The following is a 24,730-nucleotide window of genomic DNA, read 5'->3' on the forward strand; positions in this document are numbered from 1 at the left end:
ACCAACAGGAGGGCATTATGGGCCTCAACTAACAGCAAGAAAAGTTTATGAAGCTGGATTCTATTGGCCTACAATTTACAAAGACGCACACCTTCTTTGCAAATCCTGTGATGCATGTCAAAGGGCCGGAAAAATAAATCAACGTGATGAAATGCCACAAAATGTCATCCAAGTATGTGAAGTATTTGACATTTGGGGTATTGACTTTATGGGTCCATTTCCAAAATCTCATAATAATCTATATATACTCGTAGCCATTGATTATGTATCTAAATGGGCGGAAGCACAAGCTCTCCCAACTAACGATGCACGAGTTGTAGTCAACTTTTTAAAACGTCTTTTTGCAAGGTTTGGAACACCGAAAGCTTTAATAAGTGATCGGGGTACTCATTTCTGTAATAATCAACTTGAGAAAGTTCTTAAAAGATATGGAGTAACTCATAAAATCTCCACCGCATATCATCCACAAACAAGTGGACAAGTTGAAAATACCAACCGAGCTTTAAAACGTATTCTAGAGAAAACCGTAGGATCAAATCCGAAGGAATAGTCCATTAAATTGGAGGATGCACTCTGGGCTTTTAGAACAGCCTACAAAACTCCAATTGGAACCACACCTTTTAGACTTGTTTATGGAAAAGCATGTCATCTTCCAGTAGAAATTGAACACAAAACATTTTGGGCTTTGAAGACATGTAATCTTGATTTACATGAAGCCGGACGTCTACGATTAAGTCAACTAAACGAATTAGAAGAATTAAGACATGAAGCATACGAAAATTCGTTAATCTATAAAGAAAGAACGAAGAAATGGCATGATAAAAGAATCAGAAGTTCAAAAGAATTTGAAGAAGGAGACAGAGTTCTTCTTTTCAATTCACGATTCAAGCTATTTCCTGGAAAATTGAAATCAAGATGGTCTGGACCATTCATAGTCAAAAGAGTTTTCCCATACGGAACGATAGAATTAATAAATTCAAATGGGATGGAATTTAAAGTTAATGGTCACAGAGTTAAACATTACATACATGGTCCGATGGAAGTCGACAACGAAGTTAATCATAATTTCGACACCACAGCTAACTAAGTGTGGGGAGAATCAAGTCTTTAAAGGATAATATGTATTTCTGTTAGAGTTAGATTGTCTGTTTTCGTGTAGTTCTCGAAAATGGAACCCGAATGGTCTTTCCCTAGCAGAGCCCTAAAGAACTAGTCTTCTCCCCCCATTCTGAATTTTTATTTTTTTTAGGTTTTTACGAAATGAAGACTGCCTGTGAACTAAACCATGGTCTAATGCTACACGCTTTGATCACTAAAAGAAATAATGACATACTACCGAGTGAACTAGTATCAGTAATCAGAGAAAGAATGGACGGAGTTAGAAAAGAATCCAGATGCGAAGATAATAAGTTACAATTTGGTAAAGGAAAATCAAAATCCGCAGCGAAAAGAAGAGCACGACACCTAGAAAGATGTCACAAATGCGGAAAATGGTCACATGGAGGTAAATGTTCAAATAATCAAACCTATTCAAATACCGAATTTGTTACTTTATGCAGAGACGGACCGTTCATATGTTTAGAAGAAAAGACACTGAATGCTCGAGGTTACGCCTATGTAGCCATGGAAAATCAATTAAACCGACTATCTTATGAATGGGATAGATCATATAACTAAGAAATCTATTCCACAGGTATGTCTGTACAGTTTTTATTTTTATTTTTATTTTTAACCTTTTGATAATAAACGCTAATTTGTTCGCTAAAAAGTATTAAATTGGTATTAAATAAAATTAGGTTTGGCGACCGAAATTATTGATATCATTCAAAAATTTATTACATCACTGCGAAATTTAACGTTTATTCTTAAGGTATAAATATCTTTAAACAATCAACCCAAAATATTTCAAAAAATTCGTCATGAGTTAAATTAGGTCTTGGAACCGAAATTACTTTACCGAAAAGAGGGGCGCATATTTTTGATAATATTTGATTGATTAAAGTGGGATAAAAAGACAAAAAGATTTTTAATTTTATTTTTACCATGTTTTTAAAATTAATATTTAAATCTTAAATTAATATTGTAAACTTTATAAAAACAATATATTTAAAATTGTAAATATTTGAACCATAATATAAGTTTGGTGTGAATTTATAATATGAATTTTTAAATTAAGTTTGGTGTGAATTTTTAAAATATAAATTTTTTATTTTATGCATTTCAAATTTTAAGTTTGGTGTGAATTTTTAATAATAATTTTGAATTTTATATTTAAGTTGTGTGAATTTAAAAACAAAAATTTACTTTATCTCATTAAGTTAAGAATATGATTTTTAAAATTCGTCGTAAGTTGAAGACTAGGTCTTTGAACCGAAATTGCTTTACCCGAGAGAGGGACGAGAACTTTTATTATCATTATTTTTAATCTCATTGAATTAAAGTATGCCAAAAACATTAAAAAACCCCAAAAATCTTAGCTTTTAAAACAATCGCTACAAAAAGATAAATTTTAAAATTTTGTCGAGGGACGGACTAGGACATCGATCCGAAACGACCTCGTCCTAAATAACAAGGGAAACAAAATTTTAAAATTAATTACTTAATTGTTTTAATAAGTTAATGATTATAAAAAAAAATAAAAAATACCAAACTCCGCGACTCGCGGAGTTTGGAGCTTAAATCTCCGCGACTCGCGGAGGAGTCGGATTACAGAAAAAAAAATAAAGAGCTGCAACAGCTCAGTTTCACACACCACAACTCAAAAATACTGCGAAAAACACTCCGAAAATACACCCAAAAACACCCCAAAAATCCCAATTTTTAACGGTTAATCACCAAATTTTTTACTAAAGTCATGTTGAGAAGGATGCTATCTAAGAATTACTCAAGAAAAACGGTAAATTTCTACACCTAAACACCATTTAATCCGAAATTTGGTGTTCTTGAGCAATTTTTTTCCCAATTTGATTTTGATGCTTTTTAGTGTAATTATGCTTAAATTGTTTATGTATTATGCTTGTATAACCTAGATTGATACTGTTTAACATGATTAGAAGCCTTAAACTTCAAATTTTGAATAATCTAGGGTTTGTGTTCTTGAGCAAATTTGGGGCTTTTTGATATAAACAGGTTATGGCCGATTTTTGTCATGAATTGTTGCTAAATTAAGTAGTGTAACATGTTTAGGTAGTTAAATGATCCAAACTTTAAGCCTAAACATGATTTTGAGAATTAAAGTGGACTTTTTCAAGTCTAAAAATTCATGAACTTGATTTTTGAAAGATAATGCCATTTGAGACTTGTTTGATTGCTAGTAATGATTATTTTGACATGTTGTTTGAGTTGAATGCTTATGAACTTGGCGAACATTTTCGTATATACTTATTTGAAAAAGTGTAGATTTGATGAAAATATGAAAATAAGCTTAAGTTTGATATAAATTGATAATGTCATTGTAATTATTTTGATTGATGATTTTGCTGACACTAATGCATATTTGTATGCACAAAATTTGTGTTTGATGTGTTTTGCAGACTGAAAGGGGTGAATCTTCATCCCAAGCCCGCAATGCTCCTGCTGAGAATTTGGAACAACAGGAGGTGGATAACTACTACAAGCAGGATATACCTCATCCAGTCATGACCTTTTCCGATATGCACTTGGAAGAGTTGCACCCGAACCTGAGATTTGACAGACTTTGGATAGATTATCCAAAATATCAAAGGGGTTTGCATACTCTTCATTCTAAGGTTGTTGAGGTACCGAGGGTCATAGAATGGGGACCCTTAGAAGCTGTAGAATTGGCCGGGCCAATTAGGGAATTACTTGTACAGAGGGTAAAACAACGCATTTTCAAAGACTGGCATTAAGTTCAGCAAAAGCAACTAATTTTGACGACAAGATGCAAAATATATGTGAAATAACAACAAGACGGAATGAACAAATGATGTGCACCATTTATCATTCAGCAAACAAACGCCAATATATTTGGAAACTTTGGTAAAATTTAATCATTTTCACACAAATCACCCTCAATAATTTAAATTGTTACTGATTTCTTGCAAATGAGAGCATTGCAAGATCTTAAGTGTGGGAAGGGGTTAAATTCTTTCGGATTTTAAAATTTTTTACTTTATACACTTGGTTACCATTAAAAATACTAGTAAAGCAGTAGTTGTATTAGAATCTAGTGCTCTCTGATAATAAAGAACGGCCCTGGTCTTATATACTGACTACCCAATTCTAGTAAAATTTTTCAAAATTTTCAATTAAATGAACTAAAAATCATGTTTATACATATTTATGAACGATAAAACTAGGTTTTAACACCGAAATTATTGTTACCTCAAAAAGGACATAAATTGAGAAACAAACTAAAATGTTAAAATTCATTTAAAATGGAATAGAGGACGATAAAAAGGAAAATAAAAGCCAAGTGTGGGAAAATTTACCAAGTTATCTTATACATATGTCACATATATCTGTAACAAATAACTGAAAATACTTTTGCTTTGGACTAAACTAAACTGTTTTACCCGATGAAAGAAAAGAAGAGATGGATCTACACGATGAATCAATTCCATCATTAAAAGGAAGTAAAGTCTTCCGAAAAAGACACGCGCTTCTTGATTTAGGTCATGAAGTTGTCGTCCAGACCAGCTGTAGGTTGACGAAAAATCTAGAAAAGTCATCACTAAAATCAGCAGGAAATCCACGGACCTCAGCATTAAACAGGGTCGCCAAGTGGTCAGATTTATCCTAACCATGAGAAGGATTTATCTCGTACAATGAGGGGGCACCATGCAAATTAGCTGGATAAGACTAATGAATCAGACCCCCAGAAAGGATAATCTCCTTTTAAAGATTAAAAATCAGCTTTTAAGACTGATATTACTCAATCCTAGAGATTGACCTTAAAGATTGAGAATTACAAACTCATGGAATTCAATGATATCTAAACTCGAGCTTGAACGAGAAAATATTTTGATCAAAATTACAAACCGATTTGTTTTCTGAAAACCCTATTTTCAATGCGTTCATTACCATTGAACGTAAAAACCTAGGAATTCACCTGGAATTCATTAGGTCACCTGAACTAAATCGGGTGTCAACCGTAAGGACGGTGGTTGCATAGTGGTCAAAGACAGGACCTTGTGCCATACCGAAAAATTATAAGGGTGAGCTTTACTATTGCTCCTACCAAGGATAGTAATTGCGTCCGACACGTTATAGACCATAATTAAAAGCATGTCAGGGGACATTGCCTTAACAGTTGCTTGTTCAACGCTTTCCTTTACAACCGGACGGTAGTTTATCGAAAGGTAATATACGGGACAAGTAAACTGGACGTGTTGCTTTCCAAATACAAGGTTAGCAAGTGGGTGACACAAAACCGCAAGTTTTGAGCTAAAATTTTCAAATCTAAAACCCACCAAACCCACAAAAATATTTTGCAAACACCGGTAAAGGGTTATCCCGGAAAACTTATCTAGGGTAAAAACTAGATTTAATTTTCAAAAGATCAAATGTTTTCATAAAGATCCAATTTCCTTAATGGATCTAAATTTTTATAGTCATGTGGGACTGTAAACCATATCGTTACTACCATTGTTTATACCGCCGTATAGAAATCACTGATGTACAAAGTGTGAAGAATAAAGAAGTGATTCTAGTATTTCAAGACGATATTGCTTGAGGACAAGCAACACTCAAGTGTGGGAATATTTGATAATGCTAAAAACGAACATATATTTCATAGCATTATTCCTCAAGAAAGACAAGCTTTTAGTTGCAATTGTTCTATTTACAAGTGATATTCGTTTAAATAATAAAAGGTGAAGACAAAAGACAGATTCGACGAATTGAAGACGCAAACGACCAAAAAGCTCAAAAGAACAAAAGACAATCAAAGAGGTTCCAATTATTGATAAGAAACGTCTCGAAATTACAAGAGTACAAGATTCAAAACGCAAAGTACAAGATATTAAATTGTACGCAAGGACGTTCGAAAATCCGGAACCGGGACCAGAGTCAACTCTTAACGCTCGACGCAACGGACTAAAAATTACAAGTTAACTATGTATATAAATATAATATAATATATAATTAATTATATTAATTATATATATATTATATTTATAAATAAAAACCGTCGGCAGAGAAAGACTCCAAGGGACTGAGCTGTAATTTCATTCTCCGCGACTCGCGGAGTTTGAAGGCCAAAATGGCCGCGAGTCGCGGAGCCCCCAGTTTTGAAACTCCCTATAAAGCAAACCGAATTCTGATCATTTTCATCCATCTTTTTCTTCTTCTTCTCATACGTAAAATATATATATATATATATTTATAATTTATATTTTAATTTTAATTTTAATTCTAATAATAAGGGTATGTTAGCGAATGTTGTAAGGGTGTAAGTCGAAATTCTGTCCGTGTAACGCTACGCTATTTTTAATCATTGTAAGTTATGTTCAACCTTTTTACATTAATGTCTCGTAGCTAAGTTATTATTATGCTTATTTAAAACGAAGTAATCATGATGTTGGGCTAATTACTAAAATTGGGTAATTGGGCTTTGTACCATAATTGGGGTTTGGACAAAAGAACGACACTTGTGGAAATTAGACTATGAGCTATTAATGGGCTTTATATTTGTTTAACTAAATGATAGTTTGTTAATGTTAATATAAAGATTTACAATTGGGTGTCCCTATAAATTACCATATACACTCGATCGGACACGATGGGCGGGGTATTTATATGTACGAATAATCGTTCATTTAACCGGACACGGAAATTGATTAATAGTTAATAAACTTGTTGAAACAGGGGTGAATTACATTCAAGGGTAATTGGTGTAATTGTTAACAAAGTAGTAAAACCTTGGTTTACACGCAGTCGATAACCTGGTGTATTCATTAAACAAAGTATTAAAACCTTGTTACAATTCGAATCCCCAATTAGTTGGAATATTTAACTTCGGGTATAATAATAATTTGACGAGGACACTCGCACTTTATATTTATGACTGATGGACTGTTATGGACAAAAACCAGACGGATATATTAAATAATCCAGGACAAAGGACAATTAACCCATGGGCATAAAACTAAAATCAACACGTCAAACATCATGATTACGGAAGTTTAAATAAGCATAATTCTTTTATTTCATATTTAATTTCCTTTATTTTATATTTAATTGCACTTCTAATTATCGCACTTTTATTTATCGCAAGTTTATTTTATCGCACTTTTATTATTCGCAATTTCATTATCGTTATTTACTTTACGCTTTAATTTAAGTCTTGTATTTATTTTTAATATTTTACATTTGGTTTTAACTGCGACTAAAGTTTTAAAATCGACAAACCGGTCATTAAACGGTAAAAACCCCCCTTTATAATAATAATATTACTTATATATATATTTGTATTTTTATAAAAGTAAACTAATATAGCGTTAAGCTTTGTTTAAAGATTTCCCTGTGGAACGAACCGGACTTACTAAAAACTACACTACTTTACGATTAGGTACACTGCCTATAAGTGTTGTAGCGAGGTTTAAGTATATCCATTCTATAAATAAATAAATATCTTGTGTAAAATTGTATCGTATTTAGTAGTATTTCCTGCTAAAATTAATAACTATTTTATATACACCCCGCTGCACATCAGGCATCCTTTAATTCAAAACAAGTGCAGCTTCATACGTAAGAGAGGGCAGAAATATAGATCAAGAAAAAGAGTGAAACCTCATTTCCGTCTATAGTGACAGCAGGCCAGTAAATCGATGATCCCCGGAGATCCGACAGTTGAATCTTCTCAATTTTTGGGCTGTGTCTTCCTGACATCAGTGCCAACATTTTCAACTGTTGACTTCGTCTAATAAGGTCTGTAGGTCATGATTTTGCTGCTGGAACAGAGAGCACATTATTGGGTGACTCATTCATCTTTTGTGTTTAATTTCTTCATATACTTGTTGATTATTGTTGTTCAAGAGTATGATGATGTTGTATGCCTCATGTTGATCTAGAAAAGGATTATTGTATTGCTCTCCTTGTTGATGATAGTGAAGTTTAAGTGGCTTACGAGTCCCGTGGTTTTTACTCTCGATTTTGAAAGGTTTTCCACGTAAAAAGTCTCGTGTGTATTGTGTGTGCTTGATTATATTTATTTGCTGATTTGCTACTGATTTGGGGACACATTTGGGTTGGTTTTGGTATAGCTTATTTGTTAGCATCCTCACGGTTTTATACGGGTCGGGAAATACTTGTCAAACGGGTTTGTTTCCTCTTTGTAGTTTACCCGTTGTGACCTATTTTCCCATCAAATTATTGTTGGGGTGACCTTCACCCCTTTCCCACATCGGTTGGAGAGGCAAAAACAAAGGCCCTTATATGTGGCTTGATACCTCTTCCTCACAGGACGCGTTTTAAACCCGTGAGGGCAGTTGAGTCGCTGGTGGCTCGCTGTTCCCAAAGCGGACAATATTCTGTGGTGGTCCTGGCTTCTGTCTCCGTTGCCATCAACTGGTATCAGAGCCGGGGTTACCACACCGATGTGGGGGGGATTGTTGGGGTGACCTTCACCCCTTTCCCACATCGGTTAGAGAGGCAAAAACAAAGGCCGTTATATGTGGCTTGATACCTCTTCCTCACAGGACGCGTTTTAAACCCGTAAGGGCAGTTGAGTCGCTGGTGGCTCGCTGTTCCCAAAGCGGACAATATTCTCCGTTGCCATCAACAATACTTTCTAATAATAATTATTGTGAGACATTGCTATATTAGATAAGCAGTTATATCAAATGAAAGCTACAAACGGTAACACAAGTACAACACGTTACATACAAAACTTTTGATGTGAAAATATGAATTTTTACTATCTTTCATATGTTTTTTTAACAATTAGAATCAATAAACAACAAACAATAACAAAAATCATAAATCAAAGAGACACAATTTAATATCTCCAGGAATTCCTCTGGTTCCTCTGGTTATAGTATGATTTAAAGTATAGAAATAAGAGGGGAGAACAACTTTAACTATTTTGCAAAGATGATTGTAAAGATCCAGAGATATATGCACTAAAAAATAGGGAAAAATGGAGATGTGAACTAAAATGTATTGACTTGTAGCTCAGCTGGTAGTGGAATACCTCTATTAGCGAGAGATCTGGAGTTTGACTCCGCTGGGATGCAACATTGCGCTCGTTGTTATCCCTGACCTGAAGTATCCACCCAGGTCGCCTTTCGCTTAGTGCGGGGGCAGCGGGGAGGGGGATTTTACCGGTCATGCCCTCGGATTGGTTCGGGTTTCCTCCAGGCAGTAGTTGGGGGCGGGTTATGCAACTACGAGAGATGAACACGTTGGTAGTTAAGTCTCTCCTATGTGATCTCAAACTGATGTCAATAAATGTAGAGACATATGAGGGGTGGTTAGAAAAATAAAGAAAAATAAGCTGATCGAAGGGAATGCATTCCCCACATTTTTGAGTATAATGGCCCGTTAACCACTTTAAGGTAATGGGGAATCCCATAATAACTAACTAACCATCTTCAATTGTAATCATTATCATTCTTTATCACTCATAACCTCCAACTAAGCATGTCCTTAATTTTTTTTTCAAGTGTAAAAAATATATTAGATCAACACAAATTGTATATCCTAACCCAAAACATAGTAAACATGACCTTAATTTTACTCTACCTTGTTCAAATATGTGTTGCTTATTTATACAATTTTCATTTTATTCGAACTTTTTTTAAAAGCTGAAATTATAATCTTAATCCCTTAACCCTACGTTAATATAGATGATTCATACGTGGCATTCAAACGATCCAAACAAGGAAAAAGGTTTGGCTTTATGCGATTCAATAACATAAAAGATGATGAGAAATCCTCTAATGTCTTGTCATCTATTTAGATCGACAACCATCACTTGTACGCCTCTGTTGCAAGGTTTCAGAAGGAAGATAAACCTAAGGTAAATCAACAGGTTCCGCAGAATTCTCAATCCAACGAGGCCAGGAAGAAGGTGCCTGCCAAATCATCGTCGGATACATCTCATAACAAGGGTAAAAATTCTTATGCTAGTACTTGGAAAAAAGATACGGCTCAATCTTCATCCCATGCATCGAAAATCATTAAGAATGTTACCCTAGATGAGAATGATTTACTTCAAATTTCCAATCCTATGGAATCATTATTGGTTAAGCTTAAAGATGATAGATCCATGGCATGTTTCAAAGTTGTTAAAGAAGAAGGTTTTGATAATGTTTTTTTTTTTTTTTTTTTTTTACGAGGAACCCCACTATGGGCCAGAGCACATTGGCCCCCCCACCGCAGGTAAACCCCGGGTAAACGGCAAGCCAACCCTCCACCGCTACCAGGTAAGGCATTCTCCAGTTTGGTCATTAAATGCGGGCACCCCTTAGGATTGAACCCGAGACCTCCCCTTCACTGAAAGTGCTGGTAGCCACCCAGGCTAGGCCTGGATGGTTAGGTTTTGATAATGTTGACATGAAGCATATTGGTGGTTTATGGATCTGGTTAACGTTCCCATCGGTGGACACATGCTCAACATTCAAAATCAATACCATGCTACGTTCTCTTTATACTTTCACTCGACCCGTATCGAAAAAATTTTGTGATAGACGAAAGAATGAGTTGGGTGGAGGTCATTGGAATGCCTTTCTGCGCTTGGAAAGCTTCGGCTTTTCGCAAGGTGGTCACCACCGTAGGAAGATACATGTTTTTCGATGATGATAGTCAAGGTGCGATTTCTCTTGGTAAAGTTTGTATTGCCACAAGATCCAATGATGTCATCAACGAAAAGATTTTAGTGTATGTTAATGGTACTGGTTTCGACATCACTATTAAAGAAACGGAATCATGGGAAGTCGATCTAGAGGATGATGAGGAAACATCAGATGATGAGGAAAACATCACCACTCATCCTTTAGAGGAACAACCCGACATTAATGATGAAGAAGATAATCCAGTTTCTGATGATGACATTCAAGAAGTGAACACATCCAATAATGAGAACTCGAATGTAGGTGAAAAAGTCCCGAATTTGAATAATGTCAAAGAGCCTGCTATTAGCGAACCGGTTGCTTTCTCAGTCTGATTCGCTGATAAGATTGACGAGATGTCTAAGACAGCAGCTAAGGCGGGTTTCGATGAGTCTAAAATGAAAGAAATGATCTCACAGTTGGTGGATCAAATAGGAGTTTTAGCTAGTTACAAATGAAGCTTCTATCCATTAATATAAGGGGGAGTAAGAAAAGGAGGAAAACGGTATGGATCAAGGAAATGTGTTTTGCCAACGACATCCATTTTCTTGGTATACAAGAGTCTAAGATGATGCGTCTTGAACTCTTTAGTATTAAGTCTATGTGGGGTAACTTCTCTTTTGACTACGCATGCATTCTAGCTAGAGTTTTCTCAAGTGGGTTGATTTTGATATGGGATCCCAACTTTTTTACAAAGGAATTACAAATTTGGTGTGATGACAATTACCTCATTGTCAAAGGTAAATGGTCATCTTCTAATTCGACGTTCTTTATGATTAACGTGTATGGTCAAGTACTACGCCTTTAAAAACTCAATTGTTGAACAAGTTATCCGAGTTTATTCAATCCCATGATGGGGAATTCGTTGTTTTCGGTGACATGAATGAAGTGGTTGATGATACGGAAAGAATGGGTACTAGATTTAATAGACCCGAAGCCGAGGTTTTTGAATCTTTTATTGGGGATAATGGTTTCATTGACATGGCTTTAGGGGGAAGGAGATTTACTTGGCTGAACAAAACCGCATCGAAAATGAGCCGAATCGATAAGGTGCTTATTTCTCCCAACGTTATGAATATTTTTACCGATCTTAAACTTGTAACTCTCCTTAAATAGTGGTCGGATCACCTTCCACTCTTGGTTTGAAGCAATAAAATCGACTTTGTGTTCAAAATAATATTTCATTCAAACTTATTTTGAATAATATTGTTTTATTATTTCTTATTTGTGGTGTTTTCTAGAATTGTAACAGGTTTTGAAAGGATGATGCTCTTAGTTGCTGAGTAGCAGTTTCTTGAAGAGTTGCAGTCTGGATTTCAATCAATAAAGCTTTGATTTTTTGTTGAAGATTAAATTATTATTGCTTATAATAAAAGAAGTCTTGAAGATTAATTTATTCCAGAATGGGCTAAAGTTCAGCTATCTATTTCATTAGTCAAGCCCAATTATATGAGATGAGCCCATATTGTGATGCAAGCCCAACAAATGTTCCAGTTTACAAGTCGAGTACTATAAAAGAAGACCCTATCTTCTATTTTAGGGTTAACATTCTCATTCAACATTTTCTGCAGCTTTGATTAATCAATCTCTGATCAATCTTCATAATCTCCAGATTTCTGTTTCGTGTTTGTGAGATCAATACACATCCTTTGTTATTGATTGAGTGTTTGTTATTATTCCTGTATACTCGTTTGATGTGAGTATAGAGTTGATTGTGGTAATTTTAGTAGATTTTGATTTCTGGATTGATTCTTTGTTGTGTAATCGTGTTTTTGATTGATTAGTGAAGATTATTGTTCGTTTGTATTAAGTTTTCATGGTATTAGAGCGGGTACGCTCTTGATTGTGTTTCGATTGAAGTTCTAGGGTTTCAATTGAAGTTCTAGGGTTTGTTCGTGTTCTGGTGTTTATTGCCGTTGATTAAGGCTTCTTGAAGATCTAGAGTGTTTTCTTTGGGTTCGATTAACGACCTGTGTATTGTGAGTGGTGATTGATATTGGAACCCTAATTTTCTCAAAATTAGGGTTAGGGTTTCTGCCTCTCAATTGAAGTCTTCCGCTAATCATCTCTTCTTTTCTCTGGTTCTTCTTGATCTTTAAAGGGGAGTCTCGCGTTTATTCATATTATTTGGCTTTCCTAATTGATTTACTGTTTATTATCTGTGTGTTGTTGATTATCTGTTTTGATTAATTAATTACTGTGCCCAACTCTTGATCCAAGTTCTTGAAACTTGTGAAAACCTAATCAAGCACAGTTCAAATTAGTTAATCAATTTCTTGTGTTTTTTCTCTTCTTGTTTTATTACTGCTTATTTGTTTGTCTTTCTTTGTGTGTTAAAATGGGTGATAGTACTTCAGCTACACATATTAATAAGTTGGATTTCAGTGATCCACTTTATCTTCATTCTAATGATACAACTGGAACACCAATAACTTCAATCAAATTAAAAGGAACAGAAAACTATAATATTTGGAGTAGGTCAATGAAATTGGCTCTTTCTACTAAAAATAAAATGAGATTTATTAATGGATCTGTTTTAAGAAGTAAAACTGATGAGGTTCTTGCCTCTCAATGGGATAGGTGCAACTCTGTTGTACTATCCTGGATTCTTGGATCTGTTACTAAAGATCTGTATTGTGGTCAAATTTTTTCAACTATTGCTACAGATGTTTGGAATGAACTTAAGGAGACATATGATAAAATTGATACTTCAGTTATCTTTAATTTGCATCAACAAATCAATACACTTAAATAGAATGATAGTACTCTTTCTGAGTATTATCACAAACTTAATACATTGTGGAAACAATATGATGCAATGGTGTCCTCACCAGATTGTACTTGTGGTGTTGTTGCTTGCTCCTGTGAAGCAGGCACATCACATAAAGAGCATAAAAAGATGATGAAATTAATGCAATTTTTTATGGGCTTAAGTGATGAATATACTACTGTTAGAAGTAATATCTTGTTAAGAGATTATGTTCTAGATGTTAAAGAAGCTTATGCTATTATTTCAAGAGAAGAATCACATAAAGGAATCTCTATTGATAAAATTGGTAAAACTCAGGCTAATGCATTTGTGGCTCAATCTAATAATACTTTTAATAAGGCTGGTAATAATTCTGGAAATTATCAAAATAATAATAATTGTAACAGAAGTCAAAACCAAACTTTAAAATGTAAGAAATGTAATAAGCTGGGTCATACCATTGATAGATGTTTTGAGATTATTGGTTATCCACCATCCTTCAGAAGAAGGGTTAGTAGAAATCAACATAATGTGAATTCTGGAAATAAATCTTATGCAAATAATAGTGTTTCTAATAAATATGATTCTGTAAGTGTGAATTCTGCTCCTGCAAGTCTTACACATGATCAATTGATGAAGCTTCTAAGTTTGATTAATGACAATACAACTTATGTTGATGCTAGTGCCAACACGGCAGGTACATTTGTTAATCATAATGTGTTCTTTAATACTAATTTTAAAAGATTCTTCAATTGTCACATTAATGATAAAATGAAAAATAAAAGCCAAGGTTGGATAATTGATTCTGGAGCAAATCAACACATGACTGTATCTGAAACTGGATTAATTGATTTGGTTGATATTTCTAAACTAAATTTAACTGTTGGTCATCCAAATGGAACTCAAGCTAAAGTCATTAAAGTGGGAAATTTAAAATTATCAAATAATATCATACTTCATGATGTTCTGGTTGTACCAGAATATTGTGTTAGTTTATTATCTGTTTTTAAGCTATCTAAAGATAGTAGTTTGACTATTAGCTTTGATGAACATAAATGTTTTATTCAGGACTTGAGAACAATGACAACAGTAGGGACTGGTAGTCAGTCTGGAGGTCTTTACATGTTTGATGAGAAAAATTTGAATAATTTGGGTATGTCTTGCAATGTATATGTTCATTATGTTACTGCTCAACTTTGGCATGCAAGACTTGATCATCCATCTGATCAAGTCTTAAAGGTTTTAAAACAAAAACTGAATTTAAAAGATTTTAAAGAAAATTGTCCCTGTGATATTTGCCATAAGGCAAAACAAACCAGAGAACCCTTTCCTCTTAGTGATCATAAGTCACAAGAGTTAGGTGATTTGTTGCATTTAGATCTTTGGGGTCCTTTAAAAATTCAAAGTAAAGAAGGGTATAAATATTTTTTAACTGTTGTTGATGATTTTTCAAGGGCTGTATGGATTTTTCTGTTGAAAACTAAAGAAGAAACCTTTGATAATGTTTTAGCTGTAATCAATTTAATTAAAAATCAGTTTAATAAAAATGTTAAAGTTTTAAGAAGTGATAATGTTACTGAATTTGTGAACAACAGAATGAATAATTTTTTAAAAGCAAAAGGTGTTGTGCATCAAACTTCTTGTGCATATACTCCTCAACAATATGGTATTGTAGAAAGAAAACATAGACACTTGCTTAATGTAGCAAGAGCTCTTATGTTTCACGGGGGGTTACCTTTAAATATGTGGAGTGATTGTATTTTAACTGCTTGTTATTTGATTTACAGGACTCCTTCAAGTGTGCTCTCTAGAAAGACCCCTTATGAATGTGTGTTTAAAAAAGAACCTAGTCTCTCTCATTTGAGGTGTTTTGGATGTTTATATTATGCAACTGTTTTAAATCCTGAAAATAAATTTTCTAGTAGGTCTTACAAGTGTGTTTTAATTGGTTTTGGTAATGTTCAAAAGGGTTATAAATTGTTAAATTTGGAAAATAAAAGTATTCTGTTTTCTAGAGATGTAAAATTTTATGAAAACATTTTTTCTTTGAAATCTGATTCTGTTGATCAGAGTTTTAATGCTGATACTTCTGATAAAAATAATTTACATTTGTTTGATCAAATTTTTTCAACAAACCAAAACACCTTAAGTCCCAATGATGAAGGGAGAGCTGAATATGATGGTGATGGTAGTGGTACTACAGGCTCCACTAGAGATGATGACATTACAAGAGATGATTCATCTCCAAGTAATGAAAGTTGTCCTAGTGATGGTCAAAGTACTTCTGCAACTCCCATGGATAACATATCATCTCCTGAGGGCAATAATTTTTCAAATATTCACACTAGTCCTGCACACATTCAATCTGTAAGGAGATCTACCAGGGAATCTGTTTTTCCAAAGAAATTTGATGATTTTTTAGTTGAGGGAAAAGTTAAGTATGGAATTGAAAGAGTTGTTTCTTATTCTTTTCTTAACACTAAAAATAGATGTTTTACCTCTAATTTGAATAAATCTTATGAACCTAAAACCTATTTTGAAGCTTCTAAGGACAGTAACTGGGTAGAGGCCATGAATCAAGAAATGGAAGCTCTTAATAGGAATAATACATGGATTATTACTGATCTTCCTCATGGTAGGAAACCTATTGGTAATAAATGGGTTTATAGGATTAAATATAAATCAAATGGAGAGATTGAGAGGTATAAAGCTAGACTTGTTGCAAAGGGATATAGTCAAAAGGAGGGAATTGTTTATGATGAAACTTTTTCTCCTGTTGTGAAACATGTAACAGTTAGATGTATTATTACATTAGCTGTTCAAAATAATTGGACTCTTTATCAATTGGATATTAATAATGCTTTTCTTTATGGGGACTTACATGAAGAGGTGTACATGAAATTACCTGAAGGTTATTTTTCATGTAATGATACTAAAGTTTACAAGTTAACCAAATCTTTATATGGATTAAAGCAAGCCCCAAGGCAGTGAAATTTTAAATTAAATTCTGCTTTGGTTGAGCATGGCTTTAAACAAAGTGTTAGTGATCATTCTTTATATGTTAAGTCAAATAATGATGTGTTTATTGCTTTGCTTGTTTATGTTGATGATATTGTTATAACTGGTAACAATGTTAAAGAAATTGACAAGTTTAAAGCTTTTCTTAAAAGTAACTTTATGATAAAAGATCTTGGTGTTTTGAAATATTTTCTGGGAATTGAAATTTTACCTAATGACTCTGGTATTTGCATGAATCAAAGAAAGTATTGTCTTGAGCTATTAAATGATTATGGAATGCTTGGGTGTAAACCTATAGGCACTCCTATTGAATCCAATGTATGTGTTGAATGTAATCCAAGTAGTAAAGATGGTTTACTCAAAAATATTACTGAGTATCAAAAACTAGTAGGAAGATTAATTTATTTAACTCTTACTAGACCCGGTATTGCTTATTCTGTGCAAGTTTTGAGTCAATATATGCATGCACCATTACAGTCACATTTTAATTTGGCTTTTAGGGTTTTGAGATATTTGAAAGGAGCTCCTGGAAAAGGAGTTCTGATTGTTAAAAGTAATACACTTAAGTTGCATGCTTATAGTGACTCTGACTATGCTAAATGCAAGATTGACAGAAAATCTGTTACATGATACTTGGTTTATTTTTGTGATTCTTTGGTTTCTTGGAAAAGTAAAAAACAGGCGACAATCTCCAGGTCTTCAGCAGAAGCTGAATATAGGACTATGGATTCTACAGCTTGTGAAATTATTTGGATTAAAAATTTGCTTTCTGAACTGAATATCAATGTTGAACTACCAATTAATCTTTTTTGTGATAATAGTTCAGCTTTACAACTTGTAGCAAACCCTGTTTTTCATGAAAGAACAAAGCATTTTGAAATTGATGTTCATTATATAAGGGATAAGGTTGCTACAGCAGAACTTTAAAAGTTGGTTCTAGTGACCAACTTGCAGATATCTTAACCAAAGGGTTAAGTTTAGGTCAACATGAACAATTGGTTTCTCAATTGGGATTGATTGACTTATTTCAAAATAAGTTTGAGGGGGAATGTTCAAAATAATATTTCATTCAAACTTATTTTGAATATTATTGTTTTATTATTTCTTATTTGTAGTGTTTTCTAGAATTGTAACAGGTTTTGAAAGGATGATACTCTTAGTTGCTGAGTAGCAGTTTCTTGAAGAGTTGCAGTCTGGATTTCAATCAATAAAGCTTTGGTTTTTTGTAGAAGATTAAATTATTATTGCTTATAATAAAAGAAGTCTTGAGGATTAATTTATTCCAGAATGGGCTAAAGTTCAGCTATCTATTTCATTAGTCAAGCCCAATTATATGAGATGAGCCCATATTGTGATGCAAGTCCAACAAATGTTCCAGTTTACAGGTCGGGTACTATAAAAGAAGACCCTATCTTCTATTTTAGGGTTAACATTCTCATTCAACATTTTCTGCAGCTTTGATTAATCAACCTCTGATCAATCTTCATATTCTTCGGATTTCTGTTTCGTGTTTGTGAGATCAATACACATCTTGTGTTATTGATTGAGTGTTTGTTATTATTCCTGTATACTCGTTTGATGTGAGTATAGAGTTGATTGTGGTAATTTTTGTAGATTGTGATTTCTGGATTGATTCTTTGTTGTGTAATCGTGTTTTTGATTGATTAGTGAAGATTATTGTTCGTTTGTATTAAGTTTTCACTTTGGTCCTATGTTCAAATGCTATAATTCGTGGAATAGCGATGGTGAGTTCTCTGACCTTGTTAATAATGCTATTTCTGAAGCATTCTCTTCTGATGTTACAGTCCTTCATGTTAAAATGAAAATAGTCAAGAACAAAATCAGAACATGGGCCAAAGATAGATGCATAAATGGGCTCAATAAAAAGGCTGATATCATGGGCCAGATTGACTCTTTAAAGGCCCAACTCGAATGTAGTAATACAAACCTTGATTCTGTTGAGGCTTTACGTACAACACGCCTTAACTTGGTCCACGAGCTTGATAAAATAGAACGGGATGAAAACATCGATGTCTTGCAAAAGTCTCGTATCAAATGGGATGTTGAAGGGGATGAAAATTCAAAAAAAAAATTCATAGTTCTATTAAACAGAGACGTAAGACGCAAATGATTAATGGTATCAATTTTAATGGCGAGTGGATTACTGAACCGGACTTGATAAAAAGCGTGTTTTTTTTTACAAGTGAAAGTTCGCGGCCCCAACAAACTCGGTTACTTTTCCTGAGCTGATCCCCGAGCACGTGATTGAAGCACATGATCGATCATTATTGGAAGCTGATGTGTCAGAAACCGAAATTCGAAATGCGATTTGGGAGTGTGGGAGCGATAAGGCCCCGCGTCCCGATGGTTTCACGTTTGCTTTCGTGAAAAAAATTTGGGAGGCTTTGAAATCTGAATTTTGCTCTTGTATTTCTCAAGCTTTTCGAGATGGCGTTATGCCTAAAGGTGTCGGCTCCGCCTTCATTACTCTTATCCCCAAGGTAATGAATCCTTCTTTTGTTAAAGATTTTCGCCCCATTTCCCTTATTAGTGTTGTTTATAAGGTGATTACAAAGATACTTACATCTAGATTAGCCATTGTTATTGGTAAAGTTATCAAATATGAACAATCCGCTTTTATTTCGGGTAGACAAATTCTAGACGGTCCTTTGATACTAGATGAAGTTATGGGGTGGTACAAAAGAAAGAAAGAAAAACTGATGATATTCAAGATAGATTTCGAAAAAGCCTATGAATCGGTTAGATGAGACTTTTTGGACTATATGATCGACTTGTTAGGTTCTGGTACCCGTTGGAAGTCATGGATTCGTATGTCTTAATTCGGCTCGTACGTCCATTCTTATTAACGGGAGCCCTACAAAAGAATTTAAGGTTAAACGAGGACTTAGACAAGGCGACCCGTTGAGCTCGTTCCTTTTTCTCATTGTTATGGAAGGTTTAAATTTGTGCCATAAACGGGATGTCGAACTTGGTAACATTTCAGGTACGAAAATTGGGTCTCCATCGGTCACGATTTCCCACTTGTTTTATGCCGATGATGCAATTATTGTTTCTAAATGGAACTGTAATGAATTAAGATGCGTTATTAACGTACTTGAATGGTTCCATGTGTGGTCGGGTTTATCCGTCAACGTCTCGAAATCTTCCTTATTCGGTGTTTGCGTATCCACCTCGAAAGTAGAAGATTTCATCGCTTTCACCGGTTGTTCAAAAGGTGAGATATCGTTCTCTTACCTTGGTCTCCCAATGGGCTTTTCGATGAACAATTTATCCCATTGGAACCCACTTCTTGATAAGTTCAAGAAACGTCTAGCCAGTTGGAAAGCTAGTTTATTATCTATCGGGGGTCGACTTACACTTATTCGATCGGTGTTGAACTCGCTCGGTATCTATTTTTTTATCGATGTTTAAATGTCCGGATTCTATTATTAACGAAATAGAAAGTTTACATTCGGGTTTCTTTTGGGGTTCAAGTATTGACAACAAAAAAAATGCATTGGTTGCGATGGGATCAAGTGTTAGCTCCATTAGATCAAGGGGGTTAAATATCGGTAGCACCCGAGCTTTTAATTTTGCTCTCCCACTTAAATGGGTTTGGAGGTTTGTATCTTCCGTTAACTCAAAATTGGTCCATGTTATTCGAGCTATTTATTGTAGTGACCCGAACTTTTTCATGTTTATATATATATTAAATGAAATTATTATTTACATGATTAAGTGTTTCCAACATGTTAAGCAATCAAACTTGTTAAGACTTGATTAATTGAAATAGGTTTCATATCGACAATTGACCACCCAAGTTGACCGGTGATTCACGAACGTTAAAACTTGTAAAAACTATACGATGACATATATATGGTTATATATATAGTTAACATGATTTTATTATAAGTATGTATCTCATTAGGTATTTTAACAATGAGTTATATACATAAAAATGAGACTATTAATTTAAGAAACTCGAAAACGATATATATAACGATTATCGTTATAACAACGTCTTACTAGGTACATATGAATCATATTAAGATATTGATACACTTGGTTAATTATGTTAAATGATAAGTAAATATATTATTAAGTGTATTAACAATGAAATACATATGTAAAAATAAGACTACTAACTTAATGATTTCGAAACGAGACATATATGTAACGATTATCGTTGTAACGACATTTAACTGTATATATATCATACTAAGATATATTATATATCATAATATCATGATAATATAACAATATAACATCTCATTTGTTATAATAAATAATAGGTTAACAACATTTAACAAGATCGTTAACCTAAAGGTTTCAAAACAACATTTACATGTAACGACTAACGATGACTTAACGACTCAGTTAAAATGTATATACATGTAGTGTTTTAATATGTATTCATACACTTTTGAAAGAATTCAAGACACTTATCAAAATACTTCTACTTAACAAAAATGCTTACAATTACATCCTCGTTCAGTTTCATCAACAATTCTACTCGTATGCACTCGTATTCGTACTCGTACAATACACAGCTTTTAGATGTATGTACTATTGGTATATACACTCCAATGATTAGCTCTTAGCAGCCCATGTGAGTCACCTAACACATGTGGGAACCATCATTTGGCAACTAGCATGAAATATCTCATAAAATTACAAAAATATGAGTAATCATTCATGACTTATTTACATGAAAACAAAATTACATATCCTTTATATCTAATCTATACACCAATGACCAAAAACACCTACAAACACTTTTATTCTTCAATTTTCTTCATCTAATTGATCTCTCTCAAGTTCTATCTTCAAGTTCTAAGTGTTCTTCATAAATTCCAAAAGTTCTAGTTTCATAAAATCAAGAATACTTCCAAGATTGCAAGTTTACTTCCAAGTTTTCTAAATCCATTCCAAGTAATCATCCAAGATCAAGAAACCTTCGTTACTTACAGTAGGTTATCTTTCTAATACAAGGTAATAATCATATTCAAACTTTAATTCAATTTCTATAACTATAACAATCTTATTTCGAGTGGAAATCTTACTTGAAATTGTTTTCGTGTCATGATTCTACTTCAAGAACTTTCAAGCCATCCAAGGATCCTTTGAAGCTAGATCTATTTTTCTTATTTCCAGTAGGTTTATCCAAGGAACTTGAGGTAGTAATGATGTTCATAACATCATTCGATTCATACATATAAAGCTATCTTATTCGAAGGTTTAAACTTGTAATCACTAGAACATAGTTTAGTTAATTCTAAACTTGTTCGCAAATAAAAGTTAATCCTTCTAACTTGACTTTTAAAATCAACTAAACACGTGTTCTATATCTATATGATATGCTAACTTAATGATTTAAAACCTGGAAACACGAAAAACACCGTAAAACCGGATTTACGCCGTCGTAGTAACACCGCGGGCTGTTTTGGGTTAGTTAATTAAAAACTATGATAAACTTTGATTTAAAAGTTGTTATTCTGGGAAAATGATTTTTATTATGAACATGAAACTATATCCAAAAATTATGGTTAAACTCAAAGTGGAAGTATGTTTTCTAAAATGGTCATCTAGACGTCATTTTTTCGACTGAAATGACTACCTTTACAAAAATGACTTGTAACTTATTTTTCCGACTATAAACCTATACTTTTTCTGTTTAGATTCATAAAATAGAGTTCAATATGAAACCATATCAATTTGATTCACTCAAAACGGATTTAAAATGAAGAAGTTATGGGTAAAACAAGATTGGATAATTTTTATCATTTTAGCTACTTGAAAATTGGTAACAAATCTATTCCAACCATAACTTAATCAACTTGTATTGTATATTATGTAATCTTGAGATACCATAGACACGTATACAATGTTTCGACCTATCATGTCGACACATCTATATATATTTCGGAACAACCATAGACACTCTATATGTGAATGTTGAAGTTAGCTATACAGGGTTGAGGTTGATTCCAAAATATATATAGTTTGAGTTGTGATCAATACTGAGATACGTATACACTGGGTCGTGGATTGATTCAAGATAATATTTATCGATTTATTTCTGTACATCTAACTGTGAACAACTAGTTGTAGGTTACTAACGAGGACAGCTGAGTTAATAAACTTAAAACATCAAAATATATTAAAAGTGTTGTAAATATATTTTGAACATACTTTGATATATATGTATATATTGTTATAGGTTCGTGAATCAACCAGTGGCCAAGTCTTACTTCTCGACGAAGTAAAAATCTGTGAAAGTTAGTTATAGTCCCACTTTTAAAATCTAATATTTTTGGGATGAGAATACATGCAGGTTTTATAAATGATTTACAAAATAGACACAAGTACGTGAAACTACATTCTATGGTTGAATTATCGAAATCGAATATGCCCCTTTTTATTAAGTCTGGTAATCTAAGAATTAGGGAACAGACACCCTAATTGACGCGAACTCTAAAGATAGATCTATCGGGCCCAACAAGCCCCATCCACAGTACCGGATGCTTTAGTACTTCGAAATTTATATCATATCCGAAGGGTGTCCCGGAATGATGGGGATATTCTTATATATGCATCTTGTTAATGTCGGTTACCAGGTGTTCACCATATGAATGATTTTTATCTCTATGTATGGGATGTGTATTGAAATATGAAATCTTGTGGTCTATTGTTACGATTTGGTATATATAGGTTAAACCTATAACTCACCAACATTTTTGTTGACGTTTAAAGCATGTTTATTCTCAGGTGAATACTAAGAGCTTCCGCTGTTGCATACTAAAATAAGGACAAGATTTGGAGTCCATGTTTGTATGATATTGTGTAAAAACTGCATTCAAGAAACTGATTTCGATGTAACATATTTGTATTGTAAACCATTATGTAATGGTCGTGTGTAAACAGGATATTTTAGATTATCATTATTTGATAATCTACGTAAAGCTTTTTAAACCTTTATTTATGAAATAAAGGTTATGGTTTGTTTTAAAAATGAATGCAGTCTTTGAAAAACGTCTCATATAGAGGTCAAAACCTCGCAACGAAATCAATTAATATGGAACGTTTTTAATCAATAAGAACGGGACATTTCAGTTGGTATCCGAGCGTTGGTCTTAGAGAACCAGAAAATTTGCATTAGTGTGTTTTATCGAGTTTGTTAGGATGCATTAGTGAGTCTGGACTTCGACCGTGTTTTCTTTAAAAATGATTGCTTAACATTTTTGTTGGAAACTATATATTATTAACTTGTATATATTATGTGATATATTAATCTCTTAACATGTTTGATATTGTGTGATAGATGTCTACCTCTAGCACAAATCCCATTGACACGCCTAATAATAATGAAGAGTCGAATATATATTGGACTGATTCACAAGTTCTCGAAGAGGAACCGGAAGAAGAATCAGAACCGGAAGAGGAGGAACCGGAGGAGGAAATAGAACCGGTGGGGGAAATAATAAAACGGTTAAGTAAAAGAAAATCCTCAACCAATCGACCAAGGTTAATTATGGTCAATGGTGTTTCCGCCAAGGAAGCAAAATATTGGGAGGATTACCAATTCTCCGATGAATCGGATTCCGACGAGAATTCCGATGATGTTATAGAAATTACCCCAACTGAATTTAAAAAGGCAAAAGAAAATAATAAGGGAAAGGGCATAAAAATAGAGAAATCTAATTCCAACCTCGATGAACTTTATATGTATCGTCAACCCCCGAAGTCCTTAAGTTGTAACAATGACCCGGGAACCTCTGACCACCAGGTTTTTCTAAACCGTTGTGGAAAACGACAGCTCGTATTAGGGGAACATCATATATCCCTAGAAACTTGGCAAAACGAACCAAAACTGAAGAAGAAGAAACGAGCGAGTCGGAATAAGATAGTTGTATTCGTGTGGTGTAATATATGTAATATAGTGTGCTTATGCTTTATGATATATGTAAAAATTGCTTGTATTAATAAGTATTTTTTTTTTATGAATCTAACTCTTGTCTATTTTACAGTATAAAAACACAAAATGGATAGACAACCCAATATTTTAAGAGACCTAACCGGAGACATGATTGATGAAATCTTGTCTAGAGTCGGTCAGAATTCTTCGGCACAACTATTTACGGCGAAATCAGTTTGTAAGACATTCGAAGAA

The 24,730-nt window shown here is 33.6% G+C and overlaps 2 protein-coding genes across 2 annotated transcripts; both read left to right on the forward strand.

The window, feature by feature from the left end:
• Positions 1 to 13,131: 13,131 nt before the first annotated feature.
• LOC139854094 (uncharacterized) lies at positions 13,132 to 13,548 on the forward strand. The gene has a single exon (XM_071843419.1). The coding sequence runs from the start codon at positions 13,132 to 13,134 to the stop codon at positions 13,546 to 13,548; it is 417 nt and encodes a 138-aa protein (XP_071699520.1).
• Positions 13,549 to 18,271: 4,723 nt separating this feature from the next.
• Positions 18,272 to 19,992, forward strand: LOC139854105 (uncharacterized). The gene is made up of 3 exons (XM_071843430.1): positions 18,272 to 18,676; positions 18,771 to 19,061; positions 19,360 to 19,992. The coding sequence occupies exons 1-3, from the start codon at positions 18,272 to 18,274 to the stop codon at positions 19,990 to 19,992; spliced, it is 1,329 nt and encodes a 442-aa protein (XP_071699531.1).
• Positions 19,993 to 24,730: the final 4,738 nt, after the last annotated feature.

This window comes from Rutidosis leptorrhynchoides, chromosome 1 (assembly GCF_046630445.1).
Source record: "Rutidosis leptorrhynchoides isolate AG116_Rl617_1_P2 chromosome 1, CSIRO_AGI_Rlap_v1, whole genome shotgun sequence".
NCBI lineage: Eukaryota > Viridiplantae > Streptophyta > Magnoliopsida > Asterales > Asteraceae > Rutidosis > Rutidosis leptorrhynchoides.

Coding starts and splice junctions, on each gene's coding strand:
- LOC139854105 (XM_071843430.1), top strand. CDS start 18,272: ATGTTCAAATGCTATAATTCGTGGAATAGCGATGGTGAGTTCTCTGAC. Junction 18,677..18,770: donor TAGTTCTATTAAACAGAGAC/GTAAGACGCAAA, acceptor TACAAGTGAAAG/TTCGCGGCCCCAACAAACTC. Junction 19,062..19,359: donor TCATTACTCTTATCCCCAAG/GTAATGAATCCT, acceptor TCGACTTGTTAG/GTTCTGGTACCCGTTGGAAG.
- LOC139854094 (XM_071843419.1), top strand. CDS start 13,132: ATGGGTGATAGTACTTCAGCTACACATATTAATAAGTTGGATTTCAGT.